The sequence below is a fragment of the Mastigoproctus giganteus genome, chromosome 2 (genome assembly GCF_048544385.1).
Source record: "Mastigoproctus giganteus isolate SK-2022 chromosome 2, ASM4854438v1, whole genome shotgun sequence".
NCBI lineage: Eukaryota > Metazoa > Arthropoda > Arachnida > Uropygi > Thelyphonidae > Mastigoproctus > Mastigoproctus giganteus.
Genome location: NC_143576.1, coordinates 115442813 through 115461819, shown reverse-complemented (window position 1 = coordinate 115461819; position 19007 = coordinate 115442813). Strand labels below are relative to the sequence as shown.

Sequence of the window (19007 nt, the reverse complement as noted above, 5' to 3'; positions counted from 1 at the left end):
TCACAGCCATTGTTCTATGAGGTTTCAGCTGTACTTGTAATCCTCAATGCCTTGTTTTCTGGGTTGCATATTCCAATAGAAGCACTGCAGGAATCGCACCTCTGCCTGCAACTGCTGTTAATCTCTTAGTCTATGTATCCTCCCCTATCTAGCAGTTTTCTATCCCACCTAACACCACTACTTTAATAGCATCAACAAATTACCTTATGCTCCTTCTATTTAAGTGTATCTCGTCCCTGTTAAAAGTCTCTCCTGTTAACAAGAATAGACTATACTGAGAGAATTCTACACTTGTGCCTTGTGCAGTGTTTCCAGGGCTGAATTGATTGACAAAGTGCTCATCATGTATTACCTCCTATTATGTCTGGGCAGAATTGTGGAAACTTTCAATTTCGACCCTGACCCGTGACTTTTTCTTAACATTACTTTGATCTTGTTAATTAAATCTTCAGATCTTCTGCTCGTAATATCATTAGTGCCAGTGTACAATAATATCACTTTTTGTGCCCTTAAAAGATGACATCTGCTCTGCTCTTCAACATTGTCAACTTCAGACGTTGGCAGACACCCCCTAGTCCTGTTCCACTTGTCCTTTTTTGTATAATATATATCTGTTGCTGGGACATGGGCTGGGCAGTTGAGTGTTTGATGAGTCCCTTAATCCTTCAAAGGCATCAACTGTATTCTTCAAGCCCTCACATAAGCTCAAAGGAATTTTGAATTTGCACTTAACATCCTTGTGCTTCTTGCACCTGACGCACACAGAGGCATCCTCCATGGCTGTGTCATTTTCTGCTAAAGTTATGGAGAACCGCCCTCAGAAGTGCTCTCCCGAAATAAGGCATTCCTGTTACTTTGAGACTGTTGCATTGCTGCTGTATAGCGAGGCCAATGCAATGTCCAATTTTGTATTATCAAAATTGGACATTAATTTGACGTGCCTTCATCAATATTGTTAATAAATATTGAAAAAAGTAAGGGGCTGAGCATCAAATCCTGAGGGATGCCACTAGTAACATTAGTCCATGAAGAGCAGTGGCCATTAAATAACCACTTTGTCTTCTGCAACTCATTCATCCCTTTATCTACAGCAGTATCTTGTCCTTAATGCTATACAGCCTAAATTTGTATAGCAGTCTTTCATGTAGAACATTGTCAAATGCTGTACTGAAATCTAAGTACGTGATTTCAATATGAATTTTTGTATCCAGTTCCTTCCGTACTACATCATAGGCTGTGGTTTCTGTATAATTGCATTCCTGTCGATATGATCCTGCAATACTTCTTTAACCACCAACTCAAGGTTCTTAATTACTCATTTCACCCTTTGTGAATAGGAGAGACATTTGCACATCTCCAATCTATAGGTGTCTCCCTGGATCCAAGGATGCTCTCAAAATTATGGCCAAAAGTTTGTTTACCTCTTTTGCTGCTTCTTTTTATATAAATGGACAGATTCCATTAGCCTCAAGTGCTTTATTTAGTTTTAACAATTTGTCTATCACTTTCTTCTCAGTTATCACAAAATTATTTAGGTCCTGGTTATAACTTGGTATATTTCTCTAATTGCCGACCGGGCTAGCCAGGTGGGTAAAGTGCCTGCCTGGCAACCCAAAGGTCGCGGGTTCGAATCCCGCCTCGGGCTTGGATCAAAGTACTGCAAAAACCTTGGGAGGTGCATTATGGCCACAGAAGCTGATGCGCCAACAACTACCAAAAAAAAAAAAAAAAAAAATTCTCTAATTTACATTTCTTGAAGACTTTTGCAGTTGTATTCGTAAATATACTGAAAACAAAGGTGGCATGAAAAAAAGTGAACAATTTTGAATTATATCCTTTTGATTTTTAAGGTAATAAAAGATTTATAAATGGGATTACGTTTTACCCCATTTGCCCAGTCATTAAGTGGAAAAATATGGGTTAAGGTTCAAGCAAAGGATTTGGTTGTCACAGAATGATCACACTATGATCATTATGTGATCATAGTGTGATCATTCTGTGACAAAATGATCACACTATGATGAAATTCAATGCAATATCAAATGCATTGAATTTTGGGACCCAAATGTGAAATCTGTGGCTGTTTTTACACTCAAGTGGCAGACAGCTTTTGCTGTCATTGCCAGAAGAGTGTCCATGACAAACCTCTAGTCTAGAATGGTTTTATGTTGAGTTTTGAAAAATTTCAGTTATTTGTATTATTAATTATGCACACACAGTTATCCTTTCCCAGCTGGGTTCCTCCTAGTTGGGGTGGTAGAGAAAAATGCAATTTCTACCAAGACTGGACTATGGTGTGAAAAGCATATTTTTCAGTCTGGTCAAAAATATAGCAGCATATTTCAAAAAGCAAGATAAAACAAAAATTTTGTTGGAAGTACATGTACTGAAAATGATTGCATTTCATAAGTTTTGTAAACTTAGGTGAAATTAGTTTTTTTTTTTTGGGTTTTCTCAACTCTTGTTACAGTGGGTTTTCACTTTAATTAAATTTTCATGCAGCTTTTTTTCTTCCAGGTAATTTTTAATGGTTTTTTATTTTGTTGTATTCAATCATATACATTTAAAATAATTACAGGATAAATCATTTTGCACATTTGTTTATGTATTCAATGTTACTGCCTTTTGAGAATTTGCAATTCTGTTTACTATTAAAAAAAAATAAAAAGTATATTATTTGACCAGTGGCATGGAAATTGTGGTCTAACCCAGGGAGGTCCATGAACAAATCCATGGAGATTCATGAGAAGGTTGGCTCTCCACTCATTGTGCTTGGGTTGGAGGTTGAGAAGAGGAGAGAAGATATTTGTTGACATTAGACTTGAACTTCTGTAGACTGCAATTTTCAGGAAATACATATGAAGGAAGGTTATTTCATAAAACGGCAGTTGAATGAATAAATGAGGACGATGAAAAGTTGATTCTGTGAGTTTGAAGTTGGACAGTAAATGGATGTTGGCGGCACATGTTCAGACTGTTTTGAAAGAGAGAGTGGGAATTATAGAAGTCAATTCAGAAGAACGGTGCCCATGGAAGTATCTGTAAAAAGGCATGAACAGAAACAGTACGTCTATGAGACAGCGAGTGGAGAGAGAGACTCAGAGATGAGTCATTAATTAACCTAACTGCCCTCTTCTGAATGGAATCTAGAAGCCTGAGAGAGGTTTTGGGGGCTCCACCCCAGATGTGGGAACAATATTCCTTGATAGGGTGGATTTGCGATTTGTACAGAGTGAACAGCTGTTTGGAAGAAAAGTAAAGTCGAGAGCGAAAGAGAAAACTAAGTTTTTTAGAAGCAGAGGAAGCAATATTTGTAATGTGCTTGTGCCAAGAGAGAGATTAGAAGTCAGGGTAATTCCCAAAAGAGATATATCAACTTGCCTAGAAATTGGAGTGACGGAGTAATATGGCCTTAGTTGCTAATGCTCCTAAAAACCAAATAACAACAAATCGGAGTGTCACCAAAGATAAGCATAGGAGCAGAAGAATCCTTTTTGCGAGATATAAGACAAGACTGCATTTTAGAAGGATTGAAATCAACTAAGTTGTCTTTTCCCCACTGTAGAATTACCTGGAGATTGGCATTTAAGGAATTGGTAGCAGATAATCGAGAAGTTGAAGCTGATTGAGCAGGGCAAGGTTTCTCAAAATGGAAAGTGGAATGCAATGTGCTATCATTGGCAAAACTATGGATAGGATTTCCAGTCAATGGAAGAAGGTCATTAATATACAAGAGGAAAAGATTGGAGGAAAGAACTGAACTTTGGGGGACACCAGCATTAGTGGAGAAGTTAGAAGATGGAGAGCCATCCACCATCACCCTCAGTGAGCGATCAGAGAGAAAACTGGATAACCAATTACAAAAAAAACAGTTGGCAAACCATAAGATGGAAGCTTGTTTAGAAGACTTTTATGCCACACACAATCAAATGCCTTTGAGATGTCAAGAGCAACTGCTTGTGTTTCACCAAACTTTTCCATTGAATTTGTACATAAATGGGTGACATAAGCCAGAATATTACCAGTGGATCGACACTGACGGAATCTATACTGGCGATCATTGATCAGATGGAAGGTTTCTAGGCAGTTAAAGAGTTGGCAGTTAATTGATTTCTCCATTACTTTAGAAAGAGTAGAAGTAATTGCAGTGGGACGATAATTGGATTGGAGGGATTTGTCCCCCTTTTTAGGAACTGGCTGGATGTGAGCAAATTTCCGAACAGAAGAAAAAACACCTTTGGAACAAGAAAGTGAAAAAAGGCGGCAAAGAGCAGGAGTGCAGGTTTTGAGAACAAGTGGAGAAATACCATCAGGACCTGGAGCTTTCTTAGCATCAATATATTTGTCAAAATCCTTCTGACATCCTTTTGAAGGAAGACTACAGGAGGCATTCAATGGAGCATGTTGGGAATGGTGGGAGGAATTTTACCAAGATTATTAATACATGAGTTTGAAGAAAAATGGGATGCTAGGAGGTCAGCTTTATCCTTGGCTGAAGCAACAACAGAACCATCTGGTTTTGACAGAGGTGGGAGCAGATATGGAAAAAAGTTGCAGTCAATAGCTTTGGCAAGAGACCAGAATGCTCGGCTACCATTAGGGCAAGAAGCAAGTTTTCTACTCTTAGCCTGTTCAAAATCTAGTTTGGACTGATTAATAACTGCTTTACATTTGTTGTGAGCTTTGATGTAGGCAGAAAATGAAACTGAAGAATTTGAAACAAGCCAGTTACAATATGCAACATTCTTCTCTTGAATAGCATTGGCACATCTATTGGAAAACCAAGGTTTAGATAAAAGGCAAGATTTTAAGGTGGAGTGTGGGATAAAGGATTCCATTCCTACAAGAATAATTTCACTGACGTGATCTGAGCAAATGTTGACATCCGAAGTTTTGAAACAGTAATCCGACCAAGGAAAAGAAGAAAATAAATCTCTCAGGTCATCCCATCTTGCATTCTTTTAATGCCAAACAACACGAGGTTGGGAATAGCCATGAGATAAAGGCTCCATTGGAGAAGAGACAATCACCAAGTTGTGATCTGAGGTGCCTAAAGGACCTCTCACTTCAACCGTGTACTGAAAAGAATTGTTTGTGAGAAAAAGATCAAGCATGTTGGTTGTATGGTTAGGATTCTCCGATATTCTTGTAGGTAAATGAACAATCTGTGCAAGGTCATTAGTAATGCAAAAGCCTCAGCATCTCAATCAGCTGGGTCAGTGTGACTAGAAAATGGAAAGCTGGAGTTGTGCACATTAAAATCATCAAGGTAAATGACCTCACTGTTAGGAAAGTTGGACTGGAGAAAATCAAATTGCAAAGAGAGGAAGTCAAAGAGCTCCAAGTGATTAGTCGAGTTGGGAGAACGATAGAGACAACAGATGAATTTCACAGAATGAGGTAAAGGGATTTTAAGCCACAGAAGATCGAAAAGAGGAGATTCCAAATTACCAAGTCTCTGACAAGAATATCGGAACGGGCATATGCACAAGTACCACCCTTGAGGCGAAAGGAATCATACAGCGAATAATTTGGGCAACTGAGATGAGCAGCTGTTGAATTAACTGATAACTGAGATTCTGCCAGAAAAAGTACACGGGATTTGGCAGCCTGCAAGTGGGAATGGACATCGTTGAGATTAGAATTGAGACCACGTATATTTGTTAAATGAACTAGGAAGTATTTGGGAGGTTTAGATCTTTTTGCAGATAAGCTTACTCTATTAGTTTGAGAATTCATGGTGTATTCAATAGTAAGAAAAAGTGGGTGGGGAGGGACATGTATGAAGTAATGAAATTTTTCGATATGGCATACACATGATAAGAATATACCCAGATCCTTGACATAATGGGGACTCTACAATGCCCCCTGCTACACACTACTCAGACTCCTTCCAGTCAGTATCTGGGCAGAGTAGAGGTAGCAAGATTATTACTAGCTGATCTGGAAGTCTCCTAAAGAGTTACCAATAGGTTCGGTCCGGTGTACTAACTAGCAGCTGGCTAGTTTGAACACCGTTTTAGAACTGTACCCTCGAAATGTAAGGAAAATTGCTCGCCATGATGTCCATCATAACCTCAAAAGTCATCAGTCATACTGCATGATGGAAGAGATGGGGAAGGGTTGACCGGAACTTAGCTCTGGAGACTAAACATGGATTCTGCCACTTTGAGCCTTCAATAAGCAAAGGGGTGGTTATTGCACCGGTTGATGAGTGTCATCTACCACCTAGTATTGCCTGGTAACACAGAGGGGCGGCATTTCTCCATGTGGTGTGAGCGTCACACCTCGACCCCTGCTTACGTTGGTTCACACCTCAGTGTGCTTGTGCATGGGGTTATACCCAGGATTACTAACAGTCCCACCATCGTGAAGGTTCAAGCAGAGGATTTGGTTGTCACATACTGTCCGGACTGCGCTGAAATTGGGCCCACTTGACTTGAGTTTCACCTGAATATCAGTTCCATCAACGATTTAGACTCCCAGGTAACAAGTACAGTTTGCCTGGCATATCTGAGAGAATGTCTGTGACAACCTCTTGGATTTATTTTCCAATGTAATTCATTTGAGTTGCAATGAATTACATTGCAAAATAAATCCAAGCTCACCCATTACACTAGTTAATGATAAAAAAATTTATAGACTTTTTTTTTGTTTCTGTCATTCCTGAAATACAATATATGCAGTACAGAGATATTTATAGAAATGGAATTCTGAAGGCTACACAACATGGCTTTGTTAAGGGAAAATTATGCTTAACTAACCTGGTTAGCTATTTTCACACAGCTAACATAATAGATACATAAGATAGAAACGATACATAATTTCAGTATCGTTTTTTTTTTGGGTTTTGGCAAAGCATTTGACGCACATCTGTTATGAGAGCTTACTGTATAAGGTGGAGCATGTTGGAATCATGGATATGATTCTAAGATGGATCACAGGGTTGCTGCATGGTATGATGCAGAGAGTTGTGATTAATGACTGTTCTTTGTATCAATTGAACATTAGAAGTGGGGTTCCCAAGGATTGGTTCTGGGACCACAATTTCTGATTTCCTGAATAACATTGATAAAGGGATAGAAAGTGAGATTTCAAAATTTGTCGATAATGCAGAGGTCAGGAGAGTAGTTAGGGAACAGTGCTAAGCAGTGCTCCTTCATGTTGATTTAGATAGGCTTCAAGGATGGTCAGAAAAGTGGTAGCTATGTTTTAATGGAGAAAAATTCAAAACCTTATATTTGGGGAATAGCAACACCAAAATAACTTGTGCACTAGGTGGAGTTGAATTAAAAATAATAGAAGTAGAAAGGGATTTTGGAATTATGTTATTGTTGGATATGAAGTTCTCCAAGCAGTGTTCATAGGCAGAAAGGATGACTTGGTGTCCTATAGTTGATTTCTAAAATGCTTGTACAAATAAGGACATCATATAAGGCAATTGTAAGACCACACTTGGAATACAGTGTTCAAGTATGGAGACCACACCGAAACAAAAGACATCAAGCTTCATGAAAGTGTCTGAAGACAGGCAACACACTTGGTGAGGTATGAAAAAAAGATACCTATATGTATTTGGTCTTTTTGCTGGACAAAAACTTGAGTTTCCAGGAGATAAAATGATACAACCCTTGAATGGGATCAGCTCACTCTGTCACATTGTGAAAATAATTTGAATATTTGGATTACAGTGCTTAGCAACCAGTCACGACACCTTAGAGGGACCTCATTGAGGTCTGTAAAGCTTTGAGAGGGGATAGTAGAATGAATGAAAGCAAAATTTTCACTGTTATAAATGATTCCAGATCTATGCGCCACAAATTCAAATTACAGAAATATAGAAAATAATTGGATTGTAGAAAATTTTCTTTTAGCCAGTTTTTAATTACTTGAATCAGTTACCTCCAGGGTAGTTGAGCTGACAACTTGGAGAAATTCAGAGGTCAGTTGGTTAGTTATGTGTGAGGCAGAAAACATGGGTTGTTTATTTTTTTACAGATTTATTTAATTATTATTATTATTATTCATTTATTTTTCTATATATTTTATTTTTCTCCCATTGACTACCCCACCATGCGACATTCTCAAGGTCGAATAAATATCAATATGTAATTATTTACCTGCATTTACATAGGTCACTTAGGAAAAGGCCTTTCGCTTTGGGTTTCATAATGCAGGAATATTGTTGCATCCGAAAGAGCACGACTAAAATATTTAATTAAAATATATACAAACTACAAATATTTAAAATGTTTACAAATATACAAACTATATTGGGACGATGGGTCCCTTCAGTAGCTGACATTAATATACAAAAAAAGTTACAATGGAACGTCAAATGATGCAGGGCGTGGGCATGTATTAGACAGTGAAGCACGTGCATGAGGTTGGTGAACGGTATGGAGGCAGTTGTCTTGCAATGCGTCCCACATACACACTCTACATTGTCAACATCAAGTGTCTAATATTGCCCAGTAACCCATTTGTGTTTGTGTTCCGTCCATTTTCACCAAGTGCATGTGCTTTACTGTCAAATACATGACCATGCCCAGCATCATTTGATGTTCCATTGTAACATTTTTTGTATATTAATGTTGGCTGATGAAGGGACCCATCATCCCAATATAGTAGAGGTATGATTGTAAATAGTTGTTTTGTAAATATTTTACTTTTTTGTAAATATTTGTATAGTTTTGTTATTATATTGTATAATAATATTATACTAACGTTATATTGCATTGATCGCAATCTAATCGAGAAATGACCTATGTAATTATTTACCTGTGCATTTGTAGTGATGTAATTAGCCCACCCTCTTCTTTCATTGGCTCAAATAAATATCACTAGGAGGAAAACTTTTTTAATGTATAGAGAGATATGCAAGTGATTATGTATTGAGTGGCCTGCATACAGACAAGAGGATAGTTTTTAATTTTTAAATCTGCATACTTTGAATTGTGAAAGTGGGTTAGAAATATTTTTGTTTGTTGATCAATTTTTTATTATTGGGTACAATAAAGCAAAATGATATTTTATAATGTCAGAATAAAGAATAGTATTACAAAGTGTGCACCCTTAAAATATTTCTTGCCTTGACTCTGAACAGTGGTGGACAAAATATAATGCATGCAAGTGACTGTTTTGGTGTTCCTATTGTAGTATTAATTTGGCTATAATGATAATCTGTTGTAATGTGTGTTTTTTTTTTATTGGCTTTTCTTTAGTTCTTCGTTTTAATTAAATTTTTATGCAGTTTTTTTTTAAATGATGATTTTTATGTTATTTTATATTTAACACAGGCCAAAAACATTGAAGGCAAACTTGATCCAGAATGTTTCAGAATTTGATAGTGGTTTGGATCAAATTTCTGAAAAGCATAAGAAACCTTTACCAGTTAAGTTCAATAAGAAGAAACCACCATTCAAATTAAAGAAGCACATCTGAGCCATTTTACAGCACATGTACAGCAAACTTTGTACACATGTACACATTTTGTAAAATAATAAAATTATTTTAACATTAATCAAGTGTGTTTGTTTTTTAGTGTCAAGGCAACTAAGTTCAAGGCAGTAGCATTTTGGGTCTGTACATTGTTTATATGTAGTGGTAAGTTTACCTACTTTGCTTAATGAAAGACTAGATTTGGAGAAGAAAAGCTGCACAATCCGTACCCAAGGTTGATTCAGCCATAGCATACCAAAGTGCATAAAAATCCCACCCATCTGACAAGATTCAGACCCAAGGCTTTTTCACATGGAAAAAAACAACAGTGGTCATAATTACTATGATAGTCATGGGAACAACTAAGTTGCATAACTTATCTGAAAAATGTGCAAATGTACTTTTACATTCATAAACCAGATTCCATCCAATATCTTTGTGCTCTTTGTTATTAGGATTATTCAAGGAGGGATGATAACAGAGAGAGAGAGAGAGAGAGAGAGAGAGAGAGAGAGAGAGAGAGAGAGAGAGTTCAAAAGGGAGCTTTGCTATTCACAGTAGTTGTAAGGTAATCATGTTATCTATGCAGACCAGTGTGAGGATCTCAAAGAAGCATAATAAATTTGGAAAATTTGTGTGAACTTTGTGGTTTTATTTATGAGACTGAACAGAAAAAAATTTTTTTTTTCTTTCCCCCCATCCCTTTTGCCTAATGAAGGAATTCTGAAGGATCACTGGCAAGCCAGTTATACAGGGTGTCTCAAAAATATTGGTACAAACATTTAGGGGAGGTAGGTAACATCTAAAGGAATGTGAATCGCATAGGAACCTATAACCAGAAACGTCATGGGAAAGTAGTAGCAGAGGCACAAGAAGCAGAAATGACACAAGACAGTAATTAGTGGCAAACATTTATTTGACATAATATTAACAATCGAGTACGAAATGGATGCATTTCATGATGTTACAACAGATGCTCGAAGGTTCCACCATGAGATGCGATGTATGCGTGACACCGATGCAGCATGGATTGGCGGACACGGTCGAACACACCTGGAGTTTCTTTGACAGTAGCAGCAGCGCAGACGAGTCTCGCCACAAGATCCATTTCTGTCTCCACAGGCGATTCATACACGATAGATTTGAGGGCCCCCCCCACAGAAAGAAATCAAGGCTCGATAAATCAGGTGAGCGTGGTGGCCAGGCAACGGGTCCACCATGGCCAATCCATCGACGCCCAAAATGCCTGTTCAAATGGTCACGAACACACCTTCCATAATGGGCAGGCACCCCGTCATGTTGAAACCAAATGTTGCGCCTCACATTTGCTGGAACATAGTCAAGTAACCCTGATAGAACTTGTTCAAGAAAGATCCGATATTTAGTGGAGTTCATGCGGGATGGTAACAGGTATGGGCCGACTAAGCAGTCAGTGACCATAGCTGCCCACACATTTATTGCGAAGTGATGTTGTGCCGCATGGGGGCGCACACCATGTGGGCGCTCTGCTAATCCATACACTAGGTGCATGTCTGCCAGCTCACAGTTTGTATATCGATGCATGCTCTTCGTGCGGCAACTACTGCTTGAATGAGTAAAACAGAAAATTTTCCCTCTCACGAACTGATGAACAGTGCCGTGTACCAATTTACGATAATGTTTCCAGTTATGGGTTCCTATGCGATTCACATTCCTTTAGATGTTACCTACCTCCACTAAATGTTTGTACCAATATTTTTAAGACACCCTGTATTAGTATTTATAATGTACTAGTTGGAGGTACAACAGTTGTGGTCCCTTCTGCTTAGAATTTCCGTAAACTTGATTAATTAACTAATACTTAGTGTTAATTTAATCTTTTAAAAGAAACTCACGTAATTTTTTACACTGGGCAGATTAACAGATAATTTTGGCATCCCAAAAACATATTTCAAATTGCTGGAAGAACTTTTTGAATAACACACTTTGAAGATAATACTATGTAACAAATTTTCAAAACAGTTCTGTTTATCTGCATTTTGTGCAGATAAATATAACTATTTTGGAACCAGGTGTTTTAATTTGGGTATGTTGATTTCGAATATGACTAGTTTTTGCGTGGCATTGAAGTTTGAACATTGAATTAAAGTTTAGAATTTTAATGAAATTTTTAAAGTAAAATTTGTTTTATTAAAATTGAAAGAAAAGTAAGTATGCGATAATACTTTCAGATTTATATTAAAAATGTTTAGCTTCTGTCCAGAGTAGGGTAGTAATATTTGCTGAAAGTAAACAAACATTAAAAAAACATCACAAATTAAAAAGTAAAAACCTCGAGTTAAAAAATTCTTTTAAAATATATATTTGAACTTTTATGGCCAAGTGTGATCATGTCCTGATGGAATTTCTCCCCATGCTATTAATCAGCAATACCCAGATTTGTCTTGGGTGCAGGGAATTAAAATTCAATTCAGAGTGTAAGTAATGGAGCTTGATGGAGATTTGGCATTCTATTTTTCTGTAATTTTCAGTTATCTCTTGTTAACTGTTCCTTGTAATTTTTGCTATTAATGTTACCAAGAAAGGTGGTCAGTACAAGGCAAAACAATTGCCTGGTCTTTTGTTCATCATCAGTCATTTTGTGTTCCAGTAAATATCTGTTATCTTACTGCTAAATATGCCACATTCAATTTTGTATCAGACAGTTTTGGAAATATACTGTATATGCTTGAAGGTGTCACCTTGAGGATGAATGCATTAACAAATATTTGACCAGTCTTGGTTTGATATGTTGTGGTGGAAGGAAGACTGTTTTTTTGGAACCAACTGATTGTTCACTACATTGTGTATACTAGGCTGCAACTCAATTTTAGTAGACACCATTCACTTTTCCTGTAGTAATGATCTACTGCCTTGCTGTTCCAGAGGCAGAGAAAGCAAGGTAACTTGCTTTCTCTGCCTTGTGGAAACCACTTTGCAAACCCACAGGTAACTCTGCCATCTTGAAGTCCCCACAGAGAGCCCATTTATGAATTATATGAAATCACTACTCTCTGGATTACGACTGTACTTTGTTTTAACCTTAGTTGACACTGCTGAGAAAGGTACAGTCTTTTCATATAGCAAATAGCATACTGTATTAAAAAAATAGACTAATAGCTGTAGATAGGAGCACAATTTGTTTTGCTCATTTTTTTCTATATAAAAAAAGTTTAAAAGTTTTCTATATAAGTTTAAAAATATGTTATAAATATATATTGATGAGCTAAAACATGACCACCTACCTAAAATATAATGTTGGTTCTCCATGTGCAGCCAAAACAGCTAGTACCCAGTGAGGCGTGGATGCTACAAGATTTCTAAATGTGTCTTGTGGTATCTGGTACCAACGTGTTACCAGCAGATCCTTTAACTCCTGTAAGGTCTGTGGATAAGATGCTGCAGATCAGAGTTGCTGTTCAAACACAAACCATAGATGCTCGATGGGATTGATGTCTGCGGAATTTGGAGGGCAGGGCAGTACCTGGAAGTCTTCCTCATGTTCTGCGAACCAGTCTCAAACAATCCAGGTGGTGTGGCATGGTGCATTATTCATTATTCTGCTGAAAGATGGCACCACCAGAGGGGAAGACCGTTGCCACAAAAGGGTGTACCTGGTCAGCAATGATGTTTAGGTTGGTGGTAGATGTCAGTGCCTGGCACATGGTTGACTGGACCAGGGTATCCCAGCAGAACATCAACCAAAGCATGATATCACTTCCCCAGGTAAATGACACACACGTACCCGGCAGTCCACATAGTGCAACACGAAACTTGATTAATCGGACCAGATGACCTTCCAATCACTCAAGGTCCAGTTTTGATGCTTGTGTGCCCATTGTAGGTGTTGTCGCCAGTGAACCGTGGTTAGCATTGGTACTCGGAGCGACCTGTGGCCACGCTGCTCCATTTTCAGCAAGGTTCGATGTACTGCGTGTTGTGACACATTACTCCTGTCACCAGCATTCTAATTACTGGCGAGTTGCACCACAGTCGCCCTTCTGTTGCTAAGTATCATCCGGGAGAGCCTTCGCTCACCTCAAGCATCAATGAGCTTGTGATCGCCCAACACCTTGCCGGCGGTTCATGGGTTCCCCCTCCTCAGACCACTTTCGGAAGTTACCAACCACGGCTGACTGTGAGTACCCCACCAGCTGTGCTGTTTTACGTATGCTCTGACCCAGTCATCTGGCAATTACAATTTGGCCTTTGTCAAACTCGCTTAAGTCCACTGCCTTTCCCATCTGAAGAACAAGAATAATACTGATTAATGGAGCTCAGCATCAGGTGATTTTTATACTATGTCTCAACCCTTGCACGTGCTGTAGTTCACCTGCAGTTGCTTCGATTTGCATAATGACTCACTGGTCATAATGTTTTGGCTCATCAGTGTATGTTTAAGTTAGTGTGCACAATGTGTTACATTTCAGGTAAACTAGCAAATAGTAATAATTCATGTTATATATATGTAAATAACAGCAAAATGCAATGACATTTATGGGTGAACTGAGAATATTTTGTTTCTGTGCATGCACCACCTTAACCATTCATTCCTCCAACCAGTGCATGGCAACAAACATAATATCCAGTGCTTCAGCTGCAATATATAGATAGCCTGTGTTGATATGTATGAAAAAAAAATAATAATTGCCAGATTTTACTCAAATTTTAATGAAATTTTGGAAACTCAGCAAATTCTCCTTTAAAAGAGCAAAATATAAAATGCAAAGGTGGGTGAAGCATAAATTCAGCAAAATTCGTGAAAGAATCGGGCACTTTTTGATTATGGGAGCATGAGAGAGTTTTTTTTAAGGCAGATACAAAATAAATTCACTTCCTTGCATCCTTATATTATTTTAATACTAATATTAAGGCATGGATCATTCAGAAATGGTTCCCAAAACATGAGTGTACCTACTGTTTTGCTTTGGCCTGCTCAGGTCACTGGATCTCAACCCAGTCGAACATGTATGGAATGCACTGCTTGCAGCAGGAATCTGTCATCATCCAGTCGAAGGAAATTAGCATTATCATTAGTAGTGGCATATGATGTAAGAAAGCAAACATATAGCATCAGCCAAAATAAAAAAAAAAGCCCTTCCCATTTCACCTACCCATTCTGTCCAAAATTGTGTGTAGTTCTTCCTTGGATTTATTTAAGCTATCAACTTCTACTATTGACAGATGGAAGTTTGTTCTTGTAACAAAACACTTGCTGGGTAAAGGCATATTTTGGCACATCTATTCTGCAACTGACTTTCCTTAATTTGAATTTATGCTCACTGAAGTGCATAATCTGAGCAAGAAGAATCTCATCAGTATTGAGCTTGCTCAAACCATTCAAAGCCTTAAACGGCTCAATCAGATCACCTAGCAGGTACTAGTCTCGAGATGCTGCAATTTGCAGTACTGAAGCTTCTCTTGGTAGGAGCACCCCGTTTGTTCCCTTCACCAATTACATTGCATTTCTCTGTACTTGTTCCAGCAGCTCTACATCTTTCCTAAAATGAGGCCTCCAGACCTGTATGCAGTGCCCGAGGTGTGACCTGACCATTGTCTTGTACAAAAAGGATAATCACCTCTTTATCCCTACTAGCAAAATTCCTGTATAACATTGACAAGAACCCATGGCCTGCTCTTGCAGCCTGTCTGCACTGCTCAGAAAACTTCATATCTGACTGCACAATTCTCCCCAGGTATTTTTCATTCTCTACTACCCTGAGTGTAATACCACAGAGTTGGGACGTTACTCTGGGGCAAGTTACCCATATGCGGTTATTTGCATTTGTCAGAGTTAAACTAAGAGTAAAAACAGTGGTGTGTATACTTACATGTACACCAATGCTAGGTGTATAGTAAATAAATTTAAAGATGAATTTAAAGTGCTGGTCAAGAAATCAAAGGTGGATATTGTTGGAATATCAGAGACGTGGTGTCACAGAGATAAAAGCAGTGCAGAATTGGAATTTGGCGAGTACAATGTGTTCAGAAAGGATAGGAAGGAAGAGAGGTTATACTGTTAGTTAAGAAACAAAACCTAGGGAAGTGCATCCAGTTTACATAGGTGGACAGTTTGGTATGACATAAACAGTGGGAAAGCAAAAATGAGTAGGAATGTGTTATAGGCACAATGGCTCTGATGAGTATAATGAACAGTTATACAGAGAAATAGTGGGCCAGTAAATCAGAATGTCTTTTAAAGGGAGACTTACCAGATATTGACTGAAACTTGAACTGGTCACTCATCCACAGCAAGACTTTTGTGGATTTATTGGATGATTGCTTTCTACAGCAGCATGGTTGAGAGGACACCAGAGTGAGTCTGATTATCAGCAGTGATTATTCATGAATTAAGAATTTGCTGATAAAGGAACCCCTAGGTGGCAGTGATAACAGTGTACTGATGTAGGGGTTACTTAAAGATGTAACTACAATTGGGTAAGGGAAGGGATTTTGGTTTTGTAAAGGTGACTACAGCGGTTTCACATAGTTTTTAAATTCTATACAGTGGGACCAACTGGTGATGTTACCAGCAGAAAATTCTAAATGGTAACCATTCAAGGAAATAAGGAAATCTTGGAAGTTACTAGGCTTTTTATACCAACTAAGAAATACTGTTTAAGTTTTAGACCTAAATGAATATCCGATGAACTGATGAGACTCGTGGAAGAGAAGAAAAATGCATGGGATGTATATCAGGTGACAGAAGTGTATGGTAGATATAGCTAGTCCGTAATCAAGTAAAGGAGGATAGGCAAGTGAAGGCAGATTATGAGAAATTTTTGGCAAAGGATGTAAAGAAAAACAGCAAAAACTTCTTTACTTATATAAACTTAGAATCAAGGGGATGAATCAGATGATCCACTTGATATCGATGGTTTGACCGCTTATGATCCAGCTCATAAGATACTGGACTTTGAGATGGCCATGTGATGTATATTTCTGTTAATGAAATCTAATAAAAAGACTCCACTTGATATGCCTAATTGCCATAAATATCTTCCACTTGTTTCAACACCAGAGGCCATCTCAAAGTCCAGTTTTAAATCAGGAGCACTAGCATGGCGATTATGAAGGCATAACCGTTTCAAATATCGATCTTGGGAAGGCGTAGTCACTCTCTTATGGCCTGATCCTGGTCTTCTCTTCATATCACTGGTTTCACTCTTTAATTTCAGCATGCGGGATACTGTTGACTGGTGGCAGCCTATTTTATCAGTGGTAGCATGTGTAGAAAACCCTTTCAGGGACAGACAAGAGCTACACTTTTTTCTTGGTGTTAACTGAACATATGGAGTCGTGCTTACACCTCCGCAAAACAGGATACTAATGAGCCTGTATACCCATCCAATGCCGCATTTATACAAATGACTGATGCAATGCCTTGCAATTAATGTCTAATTCAATAGAAGCATTATCTGATGCAATACCTTTGCTTTGCGACAAACAAAATGACTAAACAAAGAATATCTTGTACGTTTCACTACAAATGTTACTTTTTTAAAGTGATAGTGTTTTTGTCCGCCACTGGATATTCACATATGAGGAATTCTGTAGGGAAGTGGAGGACAGAAGCTTATAAACTCTAACAGGCAGCTAAATTACTAATAACAGAGTAAAGTGTAGGAGAAGTTGGTTGAAGTTAAAAGTAAGAAAGGCACCTGAGATGGATGTGATCTATCCAGTTTTATTAAAAGGAGGCAGCAATGGAAGTTAGCAAACCCTGAGCAATAATTATAAGACCATCCTTGGACTCAGGGGAAGTCCCCACTGACTGGAGTTCTGCAAATGTATCCCCATTTCACAAAGAGATCAAAGGGTGACACAAGTAAATACAGCCCTGTTAGTTTAACTTTTTTTCTGAGGAAAATAATGGAGTCACTGGTTAATTCTGATGTGGGTTTGTTAAGGGGAAGTCTTGTCTGATCAATTTGATTGGATACTCTGATGTGGTCATGAAGCAACTGGTTGCAAAAAATAATTTTGATATATACTTGGATTTCAGACAAGCTTTTGATACTGTTGCAAATGGAAGACTACTGTACAAATTGGATGCAGTATGGTATTAAGGCAAGTTGCTACAATGGATAAAAGGGTGGTTGAGTGGGAGAAGACAGGGGTAATCAATGGACACTGCTCTTCGTGTACTAATGTTATTTAGCGTACCCCAGGGTTCGGTGTTGCGTCTATTGTTGTTTTGTATATTTATGTATAATATTGATGAAGGTGCATCAGACTTAATGTTGAAGTTTGTAGATGATACAAAGGTGGCAGGGTTGTTAATGACAGTATGCTACTGTGACAGGATGTAGAAAATTTGGGCTGAGAAGTGGCAAATGAAGTTTAACTTTGACAAGTGCAAAGAACTGCATATGGGGAGCAGTAACCACAGAGTAACGGCCCAACTGTGTGGTACTACACTCAGGGTTGTGAGAATGAAAAATACCTGGGGATAATTGTACAGTCAGATATAAAGTTTTCTGAGCAGTGCAAATAGGCTGCCAGAGCAGGTGGTGGTGGTGGGTTCTTGTCAATGTTACACAGGAATTTTGCTAGTAGGGACAAGGAGGTGATTATCTCTTTGTGTAAGGCAATGGTTAGGCCACACCTTGAGTACTGCATACAGGTCTGGAGGCCTCATTTTTAGGAAGGATGTAGAGTTGCGAGTACAGAGCAGTGCAACAAGATGGGTGAGGGGGAACAAAGGGGTGCTCTTACCAAGAAAGGCTGAAGTGCTGCAAACTGCATTCATCTGGAGATTAGGAACCTGCGAAGTGGTCTATTTGAGGTGTATAAGGCTTTTAATGGTTTGAGCAGGCTCAATCTTGCTCTGGTTATGAACCTGATGGGGGCATAAACTAAAATTGAGGAAAGACAATTGTAGAATAGATGTGTGGAAATTGGACATTGGGTAAGTTGATTGCTGGAACAAACTTCAATCTGTTGTGCAAGCGGATAGCTTAAATAAATTCAAGGAAGAACTGGACAAACTTTTAGAGCAAATGGATGGGAGAAATGGCAAGTGTTTTTTTTTTTTTTTTTTTTGGGCTGATGTATAAGTTTGCTTTCTTGCATCATATGCCTAGCAATCCTGCCAACCTGTGTATACGATGAAGTTTTCATGGCCTGGCATTCTTGTGAAATGCCTTCAGCCCATCGTAGAGGCCATGGAAAATGAATTGAAGCTTTGTGGAGAGTTAAATTTTATCGAATCATGCAAACTTTAATTATACTCAGCTTTTTTTTTTTTTTTTGAATGTTGGAATCATGAAAGCTTGTTCTAAATGTTCAGCACAATTTCTAGACCATAAAATGCACTTTATTTTTTCTTGGGAAATGTGTCTAAAATCTTAAGTTATTCAGTATCTTGATCCGAAGTATACTGGATGCATGCAGTGAAACAGGTATTTTTAGATGAGAATATGTATTTTTGCTTAGCATTCCCGAATTGAAGCCTTGTGAATGTCTCACCAGAAGTCGTTCTTATTCCTTCCCTCCATCAAAAAAAAAAAAAAAATAAAAATAATAAAAATAAAATAAAAAAATAA

General features: G+C 38.1%; 2 protein-coding genes across 2 annotated transcripts in view; one reads left to right on the top strand and one right to left on the bottom strand.

Moving 5' to 3' along the window:
• The window catches only part of LOC150089508 (ATP-dependent DNA helicase DDX31), a 147615-nt gene extending 138162 nt beyond the window's left edge, over positions 1-9453 (top strand). Inside the window, exon 16 of the mRNA XM_090389525.1 lies at positions 9300-9453. Coding sequence (XP_090245651.1) covers positions 9300-9444 — 145 coding nt within the window. The 3' untranslated portion in view covers positions 9445-9453. The remainder of the gene's footprint in view (positions 1-9299) is intronic.
• The window catches only part of LOC150089507 (Golgi-associated plant pathogenesis-related protein 1-like), a 40936-nt gene that overhangs the window by 4424 nt on the left and 17505 nt on the right, over positions 1-19007 (bottom strand). The window lies entirely within an intron of this gene.